Consider the following 20298-nt stretch of genomic DNA (forward strand, 5'->3'; position numbering starts at 1 on the left):
TAGAATATCAAAAAAGGCATTGAATAATCACTTTAATTATAGTTTTTCTTTTATTTTTCCGTAATAATAAATGTCATCTACAACTGACTTGATATGTATTTTGGACCTATTTTATCGATATGATATGGTATGGATTCTCCTAGCATTATTGATCTAGGTTGCAATTATGTAATTTCATTTTTCTGTATTTGCCCATTCTGAGTTTGGATCAACGAACTTATACTTGCATACTGTAAGTGGGAGAAACACTAGTTATATTATGTGCAATATTCAATTTACCTGTTTAAACCAACATTTTGCATTATTCACATTAATCATGTGGGCTTTCAATAGAACGGTCTCCTTTAAAATTTAAGCTAACAACAAAAAATAAGTTATATCAAACGCAGCTGCAAATCAAATCTATATATCAACAATTTCAGCACCTTATTAGTTTCAACTAACACTTCAAGCTCCTTTTAGATATCGTAGCCGAACATAGGAAATTGATTTTGGCACACCCTTAATTGATTCAGGCACACTCCTATGTGAGAAGAACATAGACAACTATGCTCTAACATATGGGTGTGATTTTAATTTAAAATACATTTGTAACAAATTTTGCATAATTATAGGGATGTGATGAAAGTGCATGGGATAGAAATGACAAAATACATAAGATTTGATATCTTACTTTAGCATGTGGGCAATGGCATGTACTCTATACCCCTATTATGTCCATCATTTCCGTTCACTTTGCAGCCACAACGAACTTGTCACATCTATAAAATTTGTTATTTCGGGAATATGCCACTTTTAGAAAAATAGCAAATCTTAGTGGTCATAAATTCGATAAGATAAGAATATGTATGTCATAATATTATTAATATAGTCTATAATATTAGCCTTGTACTTACCTTTGCTCTACTATAAATAGGCATACATTAGTACAATGCTAAATTCATAACATCACACAAAAAAAAAAAAAACTAGTATATATATAAAGGTGTAACTAAGGCGGAGTTTGATGATATACTACGTATATAATATGGTTAATATAGGAGTATAATTATTATACTATGGCATGAAGAAGTATAGAGAGTGAAATGCAGCCAAGGATGACTTGCCGGAAGTTTTATAATTATGTTGCACTTAATTAATTTATAAATAAGTGATTACATTTTACTTCCCGGCAGGTTGTCCTTGGCTACATTTGGTTCTCTTCTTCTCATGCCAACCTATATGAACATTTTCAAGAGGCATATGTATTGGTGTTTGGAACTCGTCTATATCCGATTCATGTGTCGTCGTTTGTAGGGTTTCTATATTATGGCACAAATAACGAAAGGAAACGGAAAACTAACACAGGTAAACACGTTTTTGGTTTACTTTCAGTTCTAGTATTTTAGGGGTTTGGAGTGACGATAGTTAAATAATTTAATCTAATATTTATGATTATTTTTCATTTTTACAAAACAATGCATAAAATCTTGTGCCTAAACACGTAAAATAATGTTAGTTGGGCTTATTGGGTCAAAGTGGGCATCTCGATCGAGCTTTTTTTCCAGGTTGGGCTCGAGTTTTGAACTAAAGTTGGATTGGATCAATCGGGTTAGCGCGTCGGGCCATTATTGATAACCTCTAAGTATAAATCATAAAGTCAAAAATGAGTGTATGAATACTGTAAAAGTCAAATAAGGCCAGGCCAAGTAAAAAAAAAAAAAAAAAAAAAAAAAAAAAAAAAAAAAAACGAGGAAGTAATTCGTTAACATGAATTTATAAATTGTCATAATTTTTATTCTGTAAATAAATTAGTAATGTGACTGCTAAATTCAGACCAAACGAAAGAGTATATGTAGAAAGTTTATATAGGAAAGATGATCGGAGCCGGTGGAACAATCTTTTCTTTAGGAGAGCAATCCCAACCAGAATCAGGGGTGTAAGACAAATCAAAGTGCTTGGGAATCCAATCTTCTCCCATTGATTTCCTTTGCTTGAGGAGTTCTCTTTCCTTCTCTTCAACTGTTCTCTTTGCCTCTCTTGCTTTGTCCCAATCTTTGCTTAGAATAGCTTTGCTCACTTCGGCCCACACTGCTGCTGATTCACTTTGCCACACTCCCTTAAAATGATGTATACATGAATAATCATTAGAATAAGTACACCATTACAAGTTTACAATAGAACTACTTGAGTTGTTAATTATATATTAAAACTATTTTACGGAGTATCACAATATCAAAAGTTCAACATGTTCACCTATGTATGGTGTGTTATATTTACCAGATTTTCACTTATCTGAACTAATTGGACTTTATAAAACTTATTTTTAGTTGTAATTTGAATTCAGTTAATCATTATCAGAGTTTATTTTTCTTACGTGAACTTATCTTATATGAACTTATGTGAAAATACATGGCTAAAAAGAGAATCAACTTTTTGAGGGAAAACAAAGGCATGTTACACTAGGAATTTGTGTGGTATAATTACCTCATTGGGGTCCCTTAGAATTGGGGTATGAAGTGCAGAAATAACCTCTTTTGGACTGTATAGGATTTTGGTTTTCCCATCTGTGGTATCCTTTATATAAACACACCTGAAGCCCAAAAAAAAAAAAAAAAATCAAAATTTCAAAATTGTTGGTGTATTGTATACAATATTGACAAGCATGAACATATTTTCATGATTTCTAATTCATACGAAGTATTATGAAATTATTAATGACAATAACAATAAAACTTAAAAATTACAGCCCCGTCCTAATTAGTCATGTACTTTTGATAGAGTAATGGATATAATGACTAATAATGTCGGACATTAATTTTTATAACGTAAGTTGAACAAATAGATTACGGGTACCTGTCCCAGTGGCCATAAATTTCAAATAATTTCTTGGACGAATCAAAGATTTTGCCTTTGATAGCCCCATTCCCTCCTCCAAAGCCTAAAAAAGAAGCACTTTTGAAGTGTAGCTCAGCTTCAAGACCTGTTTCTTGGCACTTAATTTTGACATTTCCAACCCAAGAAGCACCTGGCTTTGGTAATAACCTATATTGTAGTATTGGAGAGTTCATCACATAACTTTCTCCCTTTTCTAACAGATTTAGCCTCCTCTTACCATGGATCACTCCATCTATAACAGTTCCTATATTAAATAAAGAGGAAGAAAATCAATTAAAACCAACAAGTAATTAATTAGAGAGCAAATTGATAATAGTAAAAGAAAATAAGTTGGTCCTAAACCTAGCTCTACAATACACGTATACAAGTGCGCGAAGCAAATGTCTTTATTATTACTATTTCGGTGTAAAGAAAGCTGCAAGAACATTAATGTAGAAGAGATTCAATCCTAGGTCTTGGCCGCTTTTGCACATAACAATTAATTTTGAGAAATTTAAAATCCAAAATGTGAATCAAAATCAGTTTTATCAAACCAAATACTAGAAATTGAAAATGATATCAAACATGCTCTAACAGCTCAGTTTTGGTTCAAATAAATAATGAACTACAATTAATTATTAATCTTTTAGGTTAATTAAGTGATTATTGAGGAAAATAATAAAATGTACAAGCAAATTAAATTAAAGGAGTAAGTGAGTAATTAGAATACCATAGAACTTAGGAACAGCATGTTGGCACCAAATGAGCTCAATATTGTTAGCCTCGTCAGTTCCATGCATCGCGGTTACTGGCGGGTGATGAGAAACCTACAAACAAAGATGGTATTGATATTTAAAATTATACGAAGTGGTATAACATTTTTTTAATTTTAATATGTACAACAAAATTAAGATTGAATTAAATTACTTGTACGTTACGAAAATACGTACTTGTTCAAGTAGGATATTGAAGGAGCCTCTAGACGCATGATGAGTTTCGCCAAGAATGGGGTTGAATGGGGCTACCCCAAACACCGGCATACGAACAGTCGATAGATTCCAAGCAACAACCGAGATCATCCGATCAACAGCGTTCTCTCCCGTCGTGCATTTTCTAAGCATGTCCATGTTTACACAATACACTAATTCTCCATAGCATTGTAATTGTGATTTTGGAAGATTAAACAAGGGAGGTAGCTGAAATTGTACACATTATTCAAATTTCCTATAAATTTATGTTTTTTAAATAAACTAGGGTAAAAAAATTATACAATTATCTAACAATATACGAATTGTAGATTTAGAAGACAGTTATCGTATTTATTAAGTTTTTATTTTTTGAACAAATATTCTCATTCGTTCCTTTAAAATGACCAATTTTAATTTTAAGGTGGCATATTATTCATCAAGTACAAAAAAACCTTACCTGAAAACGAGTAAGATCAGTTCCAGGTCTAATGTTCTTGAATAGACTAAAAATCAATTGAAGGATATTGGGAGCCTTGTAATCGGTATCTGAAGTCCCATCTAGAGAGAGCGGAGATGTTAATATGACATCATCCTTATTCTCAATCTTCAAATCATGAACCTATACATCGATCACCAAATAATTCTAAGTTAGTTAAAGGCATTAGTTGTATAAAAATGTGTATTGGTAAACGAACATAGAAATCCAATTATTGCATCTAAAAGATAGAGGAATTAAGTACCCTCGGATTATATATTATTTTTTTTAGCCATTATAATGTAAAAAGTTTTTTTTTTTTTTTTTTTCAATATTTTGTAATTATTTAAGATTAAAAACGTATTGTCATTTTTGAAATAAACTTAAGCTAAGGTTTGTGGTTAGTTGAGAGGTTATTTTCAAACGGTCGGCTTCATAGTTCATATGCATGGCAACTTATAACAAAAAAACGTGATTTTAAATTAATTACTCCATTTATTTATATTTGTTTGGCAAAGTTAAATGCCAACTCACTGACGTTGAAAACCTTGTCGATCTATGAATGAAAAGTATGAAATTATACGATGTAGTACTCCTATCCGTACAATGAGGAGGAAAAATTGTACGGATGAAGACTAGCTACCATGTTAATCTTCGGATATTATGTATTGGTTTAATAAAATATTAAAATGTAAAAGCCTTTAGAGAAAAACAATTATAGAAACCTCATATTGAGGTTGTTTCAAAAGTTAAATAGTTTATGAAAAATGATGATATATATATAGTCCTTTAGAACCTAAAAGAGAAAAGTATTAGTGAAATATATTTATTAATTACGATTTTGTCATACATTATGTCCTAAATTAATACGAAATATCAAATAAGAAAAGATATTTCATACTTATTTGTAGGTTTGTCGCCCTAAAGACAACATATAGCATTACCCATAGTTTAATGTTAACTCTAATATACTTGGGGAAAATAACCATATACATATAAAAGAAGGTCATCTTCTCTTTAATACGGAGTATCAATTTATATTGAGCTAAATGTCTAGTTTTAATTAAAATTTGTGAAATAAATTAATACAACAATGCAAACGATGCACAAAATGTAGAAACAACATACTTTTATGTTTAGTAAATGGAAGTTTGAGTCAAACCATAATGTCCAAATATATACGGATCGGAGTAGTGGAGTACAAGACTACTAGTATTATGCAAATTAAAGCCTTGCTTCAAATGGCTCAAACAAAGAATAACAAATTAATGTGATGTTATAGCCTTACTGCCTTAGGCAAATTAAACATTTAAACATACATATACACTAATCTATCGTCGTAAGTAGTAATACTCCGTAATATAATTATTTCCTCCTATGTACTCATGGATGGACACTTTATCCCTAGATTATTGGTATTTATTACAGTGGATCGAATTATCACTTGTATAAAAAATAAAAACCAATCAAGAAATAAAGAGTGTTTTTTTTTTATGTCTAAAAAAAAGTGAGAAAAAAAAAAAGAAAAAAAAAGTAAGAGAATTGCGTACCATTATAATCTGATGAGTTGATGAAGAAGAGAGAAGAAAAAAGGTGGATATGTTAGGGTGAAAAATTGATAAGTGTTGAATGTTGATTGAGAAGACAATGCATATAAATACTCCTCAGCAAATAAGCAAGCTAAGGTTTAAATGTTTCTGCTGCCTTTTTGGTTTAAGAATGCGAGGTAGTTCATGGTTGTACTTCAACTATGTAGAATTTATAGTGGTTGTTAAATATGAAGTACTTGTTACTTATTTCAACGGTTTGACTTTTACACTATTAACATACTTTGTATTTCACTTTAACTAGCTTTGGTGATTTATAAGGAAGGAAAAATATAATCACGTGAGATCTAGTTAGATTTGTTTCGATATATACTTCTATAAAATCAATTTTTTTTTTTTTTACAATACACTTTGGTAATTAAAGATATTCACAATTGAAATAATACAATAATAGCGTAAAAAGAGAAGTGTTTTAAGAATTAAAAAAACATAAGAAGTGTTTGATAAACCTGCTCTTTAAGTCGATCCAACTCAATTGAGTTCTCTATTAACTGAAGCAAAATGTTTTGATTTGATGTATATTCTTTCGCCTAGGCTACATATACTTTTGCCTAATTTTAATTATTGTTACACTTTTATTTACGTCTATCTCAATTCTCAATATGAACCATCAAGAATCAAAATAAATACTCATATAAAATTAAGTACACGTATTAAGTGGATCTTCATTCTGCAAGGAAATTATATTTTTGTTACATTCCTATTTTTAGACAAAATTTTCTAATCCACACACGATATGATTATTTTTGGTGTCACATCTGAATAATAATGATTTTGGGACCGTCGTAGATATTTCGATTAAGAAAAGAACAATAGGACGTACAATTGACAAGTAACTAACATTTTTTTTTCACAACTTTTTGTATGTGGCTGGCCACATGGTGTGGCCAGCATACATAACGGGCCCATTCTATTAAGGCCCAAAAAAATAACGGACTTTGAATAAAAAAATAACGGGCCCATTTCGTTCCCCGTTATTTTACATATTCAACCGTTTTATTTGAATTTTTCAGTTTTTTTTTTCTTTTTTTTGAAACGATGCCAGTTTCCCACTTCCCCAAACCGCCATTATTATACATGGAAGTCTAATCAACCGCCATTTTTTCTTCGTTTGTTCTTAATTTTCTCTCTAAATTCTCTTTCTCATCTCTAAATTTTCTTTAAAATTATTACATTTTCGAATTATGGTTAAATTGAAGATTATTCATCCTAAGGGTAAGAAACGATCATCTTCTTGTCAGAAAGTTTCTGAATCAGGTAATTTTTAAACCCTAATTTTTATATTTTCATGAATTTTGACATTATTGTCGTAATTTTTTCATGAATTTTGACATTATTGTTGTTTTTGCGATTGTTGATTATATGTATTTCGCCCAATTTTTGATCGTCATATTTTGCTAGTGTTTAATTTGTTGATTATATGTATTTCGCCCAATTGTTTGAAGTGATACATGTTTAATTTGTTGGTTTATTTCTTTTTCTATTGTTTTATTTCTTTATTTATTGTTTTTTAAAGGTTACTTGTATTCTTATGATTGTTATTGTTGTTATTTTTTCGATTTTTAGGTTTAGACTTTGTTCTGTTGTTGGAGATGCTTAATTAAGTTGTTACTTTGTGAATGGTTCATTTTTTCGTAGTTGTTACTTGTTATATAAGAGTGAATATGTTGTGATTGATTAAATTCTTATATGAGTGTTACTTGATATGAGGGTTACTTGTAAATGATATATGTGTTACTTGTTATATGAGGGTTACTTGTAAATGTTACTCTTATAGTGTATGTATTATATATGTGTTACTTGTTATAGGGGTTATAATGGATGTATTTTATAGGTGTTACTTGTTATGTGTATTTTATATGTGTTACTTATGGATGTATTTTATATGTGTTACTTATGGATGTATTTTATATGTGTTACTTGTTATAGGGGTTATAACGGATGTTTTTTTATAGGTGTTACTTGTTATACTGGTTATAGTGGATGTATTTTATAGGTGTTACTTTTTAGGTTGTTTGGTATATAGAGGATTACTTATATGATATGGTTTGATTGATAGTTTATTTTCAGTTGTTAGTTGTTTCTTGGAATTATTTATGAAGTGTTGCTGATATTATTTTGTTGATTCAACAGAAGAATTGAATGATACACAGGAAGAACAAAGTCAAGGTTTGAATAAACCTACTGAAGTAGTTATGGAGGAATCAAATGCTAATTTGAATGAACCATCTAAAGAAGTTGAAGTTGGTAGAGTTCTAAGGAAAAGGGGTAGGGATATTCTTAATGAAGATGATTTAGAAGAAGAGCAGGGTGAAGATTTGAATGTTGTGGATTTGAATGCTGAAATTACAAAAGAAGTTGATGAGAATGTTGGTCAGCCACCTTCTGATAATGTCAATCCTATGGATGATGTGGAAGAAGATAAACCTGATGTTGAGATTAAACCTGCAATTGTGAGTAGACGATCCCGCAGAGGTCGTAAACCTGCTGCAACTTCTAGTCAAGTTATCGAAGTTGTAAAAGTTGAAAGTAGCCAGAGGTATGAAATATTCTTCTTTAATTAATTGTGCTTTATTATATTTTTGAATTTGAGTTTTTTTATTTATTGTTTAATATATTTTTGAATTTGAGTTTATTTATTTGAATTTGAGTTTTTTTATTTATTATATTTTTGCCACCTTTTTTATTGCTTAATATTAATTTATTGAATTAATTTTGTCTGAGTTTATTGTTATTTGTGAATGGTTACTTGTTTTATAGGTGTTACTTGTTGTATAGGAGTGATAAAGTATTAAATGAATGTTACTTGTTAGAGTGTTAATTGTTAGAGTGTTACATGTTGTATAGCAGTGATAAAAGTATTAAAGGTGTTACTGTTTATTTGTAGATTGTGGTGGAGATCTTATATAAATTTTACTTGTTAGGGTTGTTTTATATGAAGATTACTTATTTGATTGTTACTTGTTTTATGGTTATATAAAATTTATTGATAGATTTTTTTAGGTGTTACTTGTTTGTATAATAAATATTGTATGTGTTACTTGTTATATAAAAGTAATAAAGGTATTACTTGTTAAGGTTAGTACTTTGTTAAGGTGTTTCATGTTAAGTACTCTGTTAAGGTGTTACTTGTTAAGGTTTTAATCTTTTATGGGTTACTTGTTTACTTTTTAAAGATTGTAGGTGTTACTTGTTATATAAAAGTGGGTGTTACTTGTTAAGGTTTTATTTTTTTTATGATGTTACTTATTCTGTCATTTTAATGTTACACTTTATTTTCATTTTTTTGTTTTAGGGATGATGAAATTGTTTTGCGTAGTAGACCTGCTGGTGTTATGGAGTTGTTTAAGAAATTAAGTGTTGATCAAGTTAATGCTGTAAAAGCTATTGGTTTTGGGAGTTTACAATTGATTAAATTGAATTCATTTCCAACAGAAATGGTTCGTTGGCTCTGTAGTTCATTTGATGCTGAAAATTGTAAGCTTGACTTGCCTAATGGACAGAGTTTTCAGCTTACAGCTGCTGATGTTCATGATGTATTTAAGATACCAATGGGAGCAACATCTGTTCCTATTTCTATTAAAAGGCAGCATTCTGATTTGAAGACAAATTGGAGGAAGTTATATGGGTCTAAATCATTAGATATATCTGTTCCTCTTTTGTTGAATAAGATGTTAAATGACAAGGAGATGCAAAAAGGGAATGATGAATTTAAAAAATGTTTTGTCATGTATTCAATGGTTACATTACTTGCTCCAACATCAAATAGATCAGCTGACTTCAAATTGGTTTTTGCTTTGGAGGATACTAAGCAGATCAAGGAGTACAACTGGTGTCAATATGTCTTGGATGATTTGTGTGACAAATTGGCAAATTGTTCTGCTACACAAAAGTATGTGCCTGGATGTATTTTGTTACTTCAGATTTGTTATTTTCATAGGATTCAAGTGGAAGGATTTTCTGTTAATAGCTCACTGCCCCTGATCAAGCATTGGAATGATGAAACATTTAGAGATAGGTTGGTAAAGGAAAATGGACTATATGGTCAAGGAATTCTTGATGAGGATACATATCCTATATCTGATTTTATTGCTGCAGATGAGCCTGTGAAAAAAGATGAAAAAGAAGAAAAAAAGAAGGAAAAAAAGAAGGGAAAAAAGGTTGAGTCTGTTGAGAAGGTTAAGGTTGGGAATCAAAAAGAAGAAAAAAAGAAGGGAAAAAAGAAAGAATCTGTTGACAAGAAAAAGGAAGAGAATAAAAAAGATTTGAAAGAAAAAAAGAGAGAAAGTCTGATTTCAAAAAAGAAAAATGAAGAGAAAAAGGAAGGAAAAAAAGATGGAGATGAAGAGAAAAAAGAAAAAAAGAAACAAAGTTTGAAAAGAAAAAATGATGTAGATGTTGCTGAACAAGGTGTTGCTGAACAGGAAGTAAAAGAAAAGCAATACAAAAGAAGGCGTTTCTTAAAGAAGGCTGATTTTTATATTGGTCATGCTAAGGAACAGTTGGCTGGGGATGAAAATGTGATTCAGAAAATCATTGAGAAGTACAATCCTTCTGTTATGGCTCAGGATGAGAATGACAGTGAGAATGTATTGAAAAAAAGACGAATGACTGTGAAGGATTCTGAATTTGAAAAGATAGTTGAGAAATATATGCCTTCTTCAGTTCAAGATGATCTTGATGATCAAGATGAAGATGATGAAGATGAAGGATTTGAAGATGTTGGAGCTGATGACGAAGTTGAAGATAGAGCAAGTCCTGATGCTGAGCAAAATTTGGATGCCGGAGTTGTTGATGGAGCGGTTTCTGCTAGTGTTGATGCTGTGCAAAATTTGGATATTGCTGGTTCTTCTCGTGTTGTTGCATTTCAAATTCCTTCAGAAATTCAGACAAATGAAGAAATTTGTCAAATTGCAAATAATGTGAGTTTTCTTACTAGTTTTTTAATTTGTTGTTACTTGATTTTATTACTAGTTTTTTATTTGTTGTTACTTGTTTTTATTACTAGTTTTTTTATTTGGAGTTACTTGTTTTTATTAATAGTTTTCTTACTTGTTGTTACTTGTTTTTATTACTAGTTTTTATTAATAGTTTTACTTGTTGTTACTTGTTTTTATTACTAGTTTTTATTAATAGTTTTCTTACTTGTTGTTACTTGTTTTTATTACTAGTTTTTATATTTGTTGTTATTTGTTTTTATTACTAGTTTTTATATTTGATATTACTTGTTTTTCCTAATAGTTTTTTTCTTTGGTGTTACTTGTTTTTATTAATAGTAGTTTTCTTGCTAGTTTTTTTTTTTATAGAGGATTACTTAAATGTTGTGAATAGGTTACATGTTACTTTCATAATTTTTTGTGTTTTACTTGTTTTTTTGTTTAGGTATTACTTTTTATAGGTTACTTGTTTTTTTTATTTAGATATTACTTGTTATAGGTATTTTTTTTTAATAGGTTACTTGTTCAGGCATTACTTGTTATAGGTTACTTGTTTAGGCATTACTTGTTATAGGTTATTTGTTTAGGCATTACTTGTTATAGGTTACTTGTTTAGGCATTACTTGTTATAGGTTACTTGTTTAGGTATTACATGTTACTTTTTAAAGTGTAGAGGGGTTACTTGTTTTATAATTAGTTGTTACTTGTAATGTAATCACGGGTTACTTATAATGGGTGCATAAGGGTTACATGTTTATAATTAGTTACTTGTTATCTAATAGGAGTTATTTATTATGCTTACAATATGTTTATTGTTACTTGTTTTTATATATGAGTGTTACTTTTTTTATGGTTATATAAAATGCATAGATATTTTATGGGTTACTTGTTTTGCTGTATAGTATTTTTATTGTTACTTATTTTTGTGTTACTTGTATGATGTTATTTTGGTTACTTTGTTTTTTTTATTAATTTGTTATTATGATGTAATTGCAGGATGTGGAAAAGAATTACATGTTCATGAAGAGGGACATGAAGTTAATGTCGTATCAATTTGAGCGTTACATTGAATCAATGAAGCAAGAATTGAAACCTGCTAAAGTACATTCTCCACAACCTCAAAAGGAAAAATCTCCTGTGTTATCACAATTAGATCCAATATATAATGATTAGTCATTCTGGGATCAAATTGATAAGATTGTGAAACAAAACATTGAAATGAAGAAAGTTGTTGATGACATGCCTTCATTCAAACTGTTTGCTTGCCCTGAACCTGAAAATGAACCAATTGCAAGTCAGTTACCTGTTGGTGGGTTTCAGGATTTTATCAAAGATGTTGCTGCTCAACCAATTTCAGTTGAAGAAGTCCCTTGTTCAGATGATCCATTGGGTGCTTCTCGTGAAATAAAAGTAGTTGAGGACATCGTTCATTCTATTAATCTAGAACAGATTAATGAAAATGCCCCTCATGATTCTGAAGAAGGAAGATCTGCTGCTGCTGATGTACAAATTGGGGTTCATGATTCTGAAGAAGGAAGAACTGTTGCTGCTGTGGTACAAGAAGGTTCTGGTGTTGGAGTTTCTGTTGATTCTGCTTCAAATGCAGAAGTTGGTAAAACAAATGACAAAGCTATTGTTGTTTACAGTCCTGTGGTTTCAAGTCAGGACATTGTTTTGACAAGTAGCCAAGGAAATTTTGGAGCTAAATCGAGCCAAGATATTGTTTTAATATCCAGTCAAGAGAATGTTGAAGTTGGATCAACTCAAGATATTTTTCAAAGTCTTGAAAGTTTGGCTATGATTTCAAGTCAAGAAATAGCTTCAACTGAGATTATTCTGGATCAAGGAGTTTTTGATGGTTCGTCTCATGATAACATTCATCAAAGTGTAATTAATCAAGATCCTCCTGAAGAAGTAATTCATCTTTCAACCAAAGAATGGATTCATGAGCTTAGAGAGTTGCAAAGAAATGATATTAATGCCTCTGACAAAGTTGCGCCTCAACAAGAGACTTCTGTGAAAGATGCTACTTCTAATAAACAGCCTGTTGATACCTTGAAAGAATCATCTGATCCCAAAAAAAAAGCACCTCAGAAAAAAAATCCTGAGAAAAAAAATTCTGGAAAAAAAAAAGAAGGATTCTACTCAGCCAAAAGGAAAAAAGAAAGAAAAGAAAGAAAAAAAAGAAGTGTTGACATGTTTTGTTGCTGGTTGTACTCCTGAAGAATCTTACAAGATTCTCAGGAAATTTTGGGATGATGAAGGGAGGCCTGATGGTGAGAAGAATATAATTTCTGATGATAATGCTGTACAGTCTGCTGAATTTATAAGTTGTGATATTAACTGTGGTGCGTATGGTGGTTATAAATTACAGTTAATCTCAAAATTTATGAGGCTTAACTGCAAGAGAGTATCAAGAATGAGGAGTTTACGGCTGATGGTTGCTGATTATTGTTTTCTTCAGAATTATTCAGAACTGTCTGATTCGTAAGTTTTTTTTTTTATTTTATTTTTATTTATGTAAGTATAACTTTATTTTAACTGTCTGACATGTTAATCTTTGGAACGGTCAAGATCTCATAATTTGTTTAATGGTTTTTTTTGTTGCATGTTCTGAAATTGTATCACTTATTGTGTTATTTGTTTGATATATGTTTTTGTTACATGGTGTTACTTGTTATTTATATGTGATTATTTATTGTGTTGGGTTTATATTTGTTACTTTTTATATATTTGTTGTTTATGGAGTTACTTGTTTTTTATTTTGTTACTTGTTTGTATCTGTTACTATATGGTGTTACTTGTTTATTTAGTTACTCTTTTTAGGAGTTACTTGTTTTAGCAGGTACTTGTTTTAGTTACTTGTTTCATTAGTTACTTGTTTCAGCATTTACTTGTGTCAGTAGTTACTTGTTTCAACAGTTACTTGTTTCAGCAGTTACTTGTTTCAGCAGTTACTTGTTTCAGTTTCAACACTTACTTATGTTTGTTACTTATTTGATTATTTTTGAACAGGGAACTCCTAGTATATTTTAATGAGTTCTACAGTTTACCTCGAGAAGAATTTTTGACGTTGTTTCAGAAGGAAATGATGTCAAGCAGAATTTTGGATTGTTTTTTTATCCTATTGAATTATGTTGAGGTTTATAAACAAAATAATGACAATCCAAGACTCTTTTTTGGTGGTGAATATATGGTAATTTGCTTACTACTTTTTTTATTTTTCAAAATTTAATTATATTTATTTATATTTACTATTTTTTATATTTTATACAGTGGCCTCTTTTATGCTGTTTATATAATGGAGAAGGATGCTTATATGAGAATGAAGTATTTGGAGCATGGGATATGTGGATGGAATCTGTGAAATGTTGTGAATTGTTTGATGCTGTGTTGGTAAGTGTTCTGTTCACTTAATTTTTAAGAGGTTAACTTGATAACTAGTTTGATTCTCTGTTTTTTTTTAATTCTCTGTTTTTTTTTCTTTTAGATTTTCATACCAATCTACTATGGACAACATTATTCTACTGTTGTCATAAATTTCATGTCTGAAACTGTTGACTATTTGGATAATCGAACTTATTCAATGCAAGTCCAAGTACAAGGCAAATAAAAAAAAGGGCAAGCTGCTGCAAAAAAATGGAAAATTTCAACAAATTTTGATGAATTTCACACAGAGTATTATACCCTCACTTGGTACATAGTAAGTATTCAATATTGGATTCTCTATTTATTATTATTATATTCTTTTTTGCTCATTTATTTATTATTTTATTAAATGGATTACTTTTTTTAGTGTAACTAGTTCTGTGGTTACTTTTGGTATATTACTTGTTTTTTAGTTTTTCAATATGAGTTACTTGTTACTTGTTTTTTAGTTTTTCAATATGGGAATTACTTATTATGCGAATTACTTGCTATGGGAGTTACTTGTTATGGGAGTTGCTTGTTTTGGGAATTACTTGCTATGTGAGTTACTTGTTATGGGAATTACTTGCTATGGGAGTTACTTGTTATGGGAGTTACTTATAGTTACTTGTTATGGGAGTTACTTGATATGGGAGTTACTTGCTATGGGAATTACTTGTTATGGGAGTTACTTATTACTTGTTATGGAATTACTTGCTATTGTTACTTGTTTTGGGAATTACTTATTATGAGTTACTTGTTTTATGGATTACTTGTTATATGGAATATATTTTATGAGTTACTTGTTTTTGGGATTACTTGTTATATGGATTACTTGTTTTATAGATTACTTGTTTTTGGGATTGAGGTTACTTGTCTTTGGGTTACTTGTTTTGGGGTTACTTGTTTTGGGTTGAGGTTACTTGTCTTTAGATTACTTGTTTTGTTGGCTGTTACTTGTTCTGTTTACTGATTATTTTTTTTTGCAGAGGCTGTATATGTCAAAATATTTGGTTCTTAAAGGCCATGATAATGGAGAAGCTGTGAAGAATTTTGACATTCGTATGATTCCACTAGACTCTCAAAAGTGTGCTGTGGAGACATTTGATTGTGGAGTGTTTTGTTTGTACCATTCTGCTACATATGAAGGGAAACCTTTTAGATGTAAAGGTTTGACTGAGGTAAACATTTTTTTATTTTTATTTATTTCTGTTTTCTATTTTTATGTTAATTACTTTAATTTTTTTTTTATCATATATTATTTTATAGGCATTGGAGAGACGGCGTTTTAGAGCAGAAATATGTGCATCTCTGGTATTGTGCAATTTGAATCTAAGAAGAGAAGATGTTTTAGAAAGTTTGGTTGATTTTGCTAATAAGAATGAAGAGATTTATTCTGAAGTCATTCTTAATGAAAAAATCGCAAAGGCTAATAAGGAAGCTAAAAAGGCTAGTCTATCTAAAAGCAAAAAGAGAAGTCTAGGAAGGAAAAAAATTGTTTTCTGAAAAAGAAGTAGATGATGCCATTGGGATAGAAAAAGAGGATAAGACAGAAGAAGACATACTGGTTGCTGCAACTATTGCTGTTGAGAAAATGGCAGAAGAGGCGAAGAAAAAGAAAGGTGCTATTCCTTTTAAGGAGGCTGCTCAAAGGCGTTCTTCAAGGAATAAGTAAGGAATTTGTAAATCATTTTAATTAGGAAACTTTTAGTCGAGTTTGTATTTACATTTTTATATATATACATTATTACAGTCCTTTTTTTTTTTTTTTAATATAGTGGTATGTAGTAATATGTAGGATATATACTGTTTTTATTCATTTTTATATATACATTATTACAGTTCTAGTACTTGTTATTTTACTTGTATTTATCAGAGTTACTTGTTTTACTTAGTAGTAAAAGTTACATATTAATGACATGCAGTTACTTGTTTGATATATGTTTTTAAGAAAGGTTATCAAATTATAAGATTTACTTGTTTTAGTTAGTAGTAAAAGTTAGCTTACTTATAAATGTTCTTATACTTGTATTTTTATGAATAATAGGAGGGAGGAGGGTTACTTGTAATTTGATGAATAAAAGGATTGAGTAGGGTTACTTGTATTTGTTACTTGTAGTAAGAGTTACTTGTATTTTTATGAATAATAGGAGGGGGGAGCAGGGTTACTTGTATTTGTTAGGTTACTTGTATTATATGAATAATCTTGTATTTGTTACTTGTAGTAAGAGTTACTTGTATTTTTATGAATAATAGGAGGGGGGAGCAGGGTTACTTGTATTTGTTAGGTTACTTGTATTATATGAATAATCTAAGGGAGGAAAGTTACTTGTTACTTATATGTATAATAGGAAGGTTAATTATATACTAGTGAATACTTGTATGTTACTTGTTTTGGTGGTTACTTGTTTTTACTAGTTATTTGAAAATGACTATTACTTGTATTATAAAACATGTTTAATTGCAGTATATATATATGATCAAAAAGAGTCTGATTGCAGTATGTATATTTAAAAAATAACTATTACTTGTATTATAAAACATGTTTAATTGCAGTATATATATATGATCAAAAAGAGTCTGATTGCAGTATGTATATTTATAAAATAGTCTAATTACTGTAATCTAGAATTACAGTATGTATCAATCACATAGTTAAAACTTAAAATAATTTTGGGTTTGAAACTGGAGTTATTGTTCCAAATTCTCTGGAATTTCCTTTGGCTTGCATTGCTTTTGTTTTCTTTGCTTTAGGTTGCTTCCCTTTCTCAAAGTGCCCTTTTATTCTTTTGCTTCTTCCTTTTGTGTTTGCTTTTTTTGGATCCAAGACTGCAGGGATTTCTGTTTCTGGTGATTCTTCCTGGTGATCAGTTGAAGTTTGCTGTTGATTACTTGTAGCTTCCTGTTGATCAGATGAGGTTTCCTTCTCCTTATTCTTTTGCAATTCCTTCTTGAATTCATCTGCCTTCTCTTGTATAATTTTGAAATGTTCTTCTACCAAATTTCTTGTCTCTTTGTGCTCTTGACATTTTATAAGTAGATTGTAGCTTCTTCTTGCCATTGTGTGACGCCAAGGCATTAATTTGTCAGCCTGAGATTCTTTTTCAGCTGCATCATCTTTCTTTTTCCAGACATGTGCTTTTGCCATTTTAGACCATCTTGATGAAATGTAGAAGTTAGGAATTCTTGTCACATTATGATGATGCAAGATCTTTATGCAATGATAACAAAGCCAACCAATTTCTTCAAAATTCTTGCAAGAACATGCTATTCTATTTAGAGCTTTGTTATATGTAACCTTCTGTCTGCTACTTTCATCATACTCTATCTGAACCTGATAAAAGTATAAATCTCCCACAGTAGCATGATGATAGGTTATGCATCCTATTGAGTACATGAATTCTGTTTCAAAATATCTGAAAATGGTTTGAGTGTATACTTCTGAAGCATGTTTAAGTAATCCAATAAAAGGAATACTTGAAGTTGGGTTTGAATTTGAACATTTAAAATCAGCATCTGATTCATTCTTTCTCCACCTCTTCACTGTTTGATTGAAAATTTTGAAGAAATCTGTCAGGCTTGTGTTTTTGTTCGCCTTAAACCCAACTGCATTATTTGCACTTTCACTTCTTTGTGATGATAGTATACCAGCAGAAAAAAAGTCTTTACTTAATGCTGTACACCATTTTTGTCTCAAACCATACAACCTTTTGAACCATTTATTGTTTTCAAGTTTGTATTTTGCAATCATTGAATCCCAGCATGTCTGTAATTTTATATTTTGAAATAATAGTTAGTCTTTGATTAAAAATACAAATAATTAAAAATAAAAATAAAGTAATGGTTACTTGTATTAAATTATAATTATAAGTAATAGTTACTTGTTAACTATACATGTAACATTATACAAGTAACCATTGGTCCATTACAAGTAACCTCATACTTGTAATGGTTACCTGTATTATATTACATGTAATGGTTACTTGTAATATGATACATGTAATAGTTACTTGTATTAGGGAGAAGGTTACTAGGTTACTTTTTATCATATGGTTACTTGTTTTGAGATTAATTGAAATATATGCCTGAATCTAATGTATTATATTACATGTAATGTTTACTTGTTAACTATACATGTAACATTATACAAGTAACCATAGATCCATTACAAGTAACCTCATACTTGTAATGGTTACCTGTATTATATTACATGTAATGGTTACTTGTATTATGATACATGTAATAGTTACTTGTATTTGAGTGAAGGTAACTAGGTTACTTATATTATATGGTTACTTGTTTTGATGTTACTTGTATTATATGTGTTACTTGTTTTGATGTTACTTGTATTATATGTGTTACTTAAAAGTGTCTAACACCCACTCAAAAGCAGGTTGTCAAAGGAGTTACTTGTTAGTTATTAATAAAATTATCAGAGGTTACTTGTTAGTTATTAATAAAATTATCAGAGGTTACTTGTTATAGTGAACCAGGGTTACTTGTATATACTAGTATATAAACAGGGGTTACTTGTCTTTACTATTATATTATAGAGGTTACTTGTTTTTACTAGTATATTATAGGTGTTACTTGTTAGAAACCACTAGGGTTACTTGTTATAGTGAATCAGGGGTTACTTGTTAGAAATCACTAGATTTACTTATAAGAGATTACTTGTTAGAAATCACTGAAGTTACTTATATTATATGGTTACTTGTTTTGTGGTTACTTATAAGATAGTTATAGAGGTTACCTGAAATTCTTCCTCATTCACACATCCTGAAAGACATTTGTTGAATGCATCTTTGAATGATGTATCTCTTTTCAGTGCTCCAAACCTTGATACAGCATTCTTTATAAGATGCCAAATACATAATCTGTGTCTTGAGTGAGGATAGACCTACAAGAGTGAAAATATATTATACTTTATTCTTGAAATAATTTATTTTACTGGGATTATAAGTTCAGAGATTACTTTTTCAATTGCTTTAGACATTGCCAAGTCTTGATCTGTGAATATTGAAGCAGGTTGACTACCACCCATAGACTTCTTAAAAGTGTCTAACACCCACTCAAAAGTTTCTTTTTTCTCATCAGCAATAAAAGCACAGGCAAACATTACATTCAGCCAGTGATTGTTGAGACCAACAATAGGAGCACAAATAAGATTATATTTGTTTGTCCTATATGTGGTATCAAATACAACAACATCTCCATAAATTTGAAAATCTTCCTTCATTTCAGAATCTCTCCAAAAAATAGCAGTCACTTTGTTTTCATTTTCACCACCTCCTAACTTAAATCTGAAAAAAAAAATTCAGAGGTTACTTGTTCTGGTGATAAGAGTAACTGAAAGTAGTAAATTCTTGTTTCAAAAGAAGGACTTTAGTTACTGGTATTAAATGTATGAGTTACCTGAAAAAGAAATCTTCATCTTCTGCTTGCTTTTTGTATAATTTATCTATTACAGTTTGTGCATCACCTCCCTGAATTTCTTTCATCTTCTTCCTTGAAATGTAATTATAGTGGTCTGTCAGAGTATGTCCTACAATTTCTTCTCCACCAGCTTCACTACTTATTAATCTATATGCATCTGCTGGTCTTAACCCACTGTCTGCCATTAAATCAATGACTTTTGCCTTTTCTTCTGTTATCTTTCTCTCTGATCTATGTAAATGCTGCCAAACACTTCTTGTCAACTCATGGTTATGTGCTATAACATGCTGTTCAACTACAAACATTCCTTCTTTGTTTTTTTTTGCCCTAATGAATGCATGACAACCTGTCCTAGTTTCAGGCACTTGATGTGTTCTTTTTTTTTTGTTTTCAATTTGTGGAGGGTGTGTTTTTTTAGCTTTTGGTACACATCTGAATCCTTCTTTAGAACAAACAAAATCCTTTCCTTTGATTTCTCTGTGTTTTCCTTGTGTATATCTTGTTGTTGAATGTCTTATACTAAATCCTACAACCGTAGCATGAAGCCTATATTGCTCATATATTTCATCCAAAGTTGAGGCCGTAAAACCTAGTAAACTTCCTGCAATATC

General features: G+C 30.2%; 3 protein-coding genes across 3 annotated transcripts; 1 reads left to right on the forward strand and 2 right to left on the reverse strand.

Annotated features, from left to right (window-relative positions):
• Nucleotides 1-998: 998 nt before the first annotated feature.
• Nucleotides 999-6011, reverse strand: LOC145612095 (oxysterol-binding protein-related protein 4B-like). The gene is made up of 7 exons (XM_081667465.1): nucleotides 5850-6011; nucleotides 4282-4443; nucleotides 3807-4052; nucleotides 3587-3683; nucleotides 2836-3121; nucleotides 2467-2572; nucleotides 999-2098 (listed from the first exon to the last, which is right to left on the reverse strand). Exons 1-7 carry the CDS (start codon nucleotides 5850-5852, stop codon nucleotides 1844-1846), a joined length of 1155 nt encoding a protein of 384 aa, XP_081523591.1. The 5' UTR covers nucleotides 5853-6011; the 3' UTR covers nucleotides 999-1843.
• Nucleotides 6012-12858: 6847 nt separating this feature from the next.
• On the forward strand, nucleotides 12859-14693 carry LOC145612406 (uncharacterized). The gene is made up of 4 exons (XM_081667782.1): nucleotides 12859-13330; nucleotides 13859-14039; nucleotides 14120-14239; nucleotides 14334-14693. The coding sequence occupies exons 1-4, from the start codon at nucleotides 13233-13235 to the stop codon at nucleotides 14454-14456; spliced, it is 522 nt and encodes a 173-aa protein (XP_081523908.1). The 5' UTR covers nucleotides 12859-13232; the 3' UTR covers nucleotides 14457-14693.
• A 2220-nt stretch (nucleotides 14694-16913) lies between these two features.
• Nucleotides 16914-19872, reverse strand: LOC145610178 (protein FAR1-RELATED SEQUENCE 5-like). Its single transcript, XM_081665458.1, has 4 exons — nucleotides 19667-19872; nucleotides 19227-19554; nucleotides 19005-19151; nucleotides 16914-18017 (listed from the first exon to the last, which is right to left on the reverse strand). The coding sequence occupies exons 1-4, from the start codon at nucleotides 19870-19872 to the stop codon at nucleotides 16914-16916; spliced, it is 1785 nt and encodes a 594-aa protein (XP_081521584.1).
• Nucleotides 19873-20298: the final 426 nt, after the last annotated feature.

The sequence above is a fragment of the Chenopodium album genome, chromosome 24 (genome assembly GCF_948465745.1).
Source record: "Chenopodium album chromosome 24, dcCheAlbu1.1, whole genome shotgun sequence".
Classification (NCBI taxonomy): Eukaryota; Viridiplantae; Streptophyta; class Magnoliopsida; order Caryophyllales; family Amaranthaceae; genus Chenopodium; species Chenopodium album.

Bases quoted from the DNA above. Each gene is read 5' to 3' on its own strand.
- LOC145612095 (XM_081667465.1), bottom strand. The intron at 4,053-4,281 runs GTAAGGTTTTTT...GTACAATTTCAG, and splicing joins CTGATCTTACTCGTTTTCAG to CTACCTCCCTTGTTTAATCT. The intron at 2,573-2,835 runs GTACCCGTAATC...TTTGGGCTTCAG, and splicing joins ATTTATGGCCACTGGGACAG to GTGTGTTTATATAAAGGATA.
- LOC145612406 (XM_081667782.1), top strand. From the start codon at position 13,233: ATGAGGCTTAACTGCAAGAGAGTATCAAGAATGAGGAGTTTACGGCTG. The intron at 13,331-13,858 runs GTAAGTTTTTTT...ATTTTTGAACAG, and splicing joins TATTCAGAACTGTCTGATTC to GGAACTCCTAGTATATTTTA. The intron at 14,240-14,333 runs GTAAGTGTTCTG...TTTTTCTTTTAG, and splicing joins AATTGTTTGATGCTGTGTTG to ATTTTCATACCAATCTACTA.
- LOC145610178 (XM_081665458.1), bottom strand. From the start codon at position 19,872: ATGGCAGACAGTGGGTTAAGACCAGCAGATGCATATAGATTAATAAGT. The intron at 19,555-19,666 runs GTAACTCATACA...TTTTTTTTTCAG, and splicing joins GATGAAGATTTCTTTTTCAG to ATTTAAGTTAGGAGGTGGTG. The intron at 18,018-19,004 runs GTAACCTCTATA...ATAAAATTACAG, and splicing joins TGAATGAGGAAGAATTTCAG to ACATGCTGGGATTCAATGAT.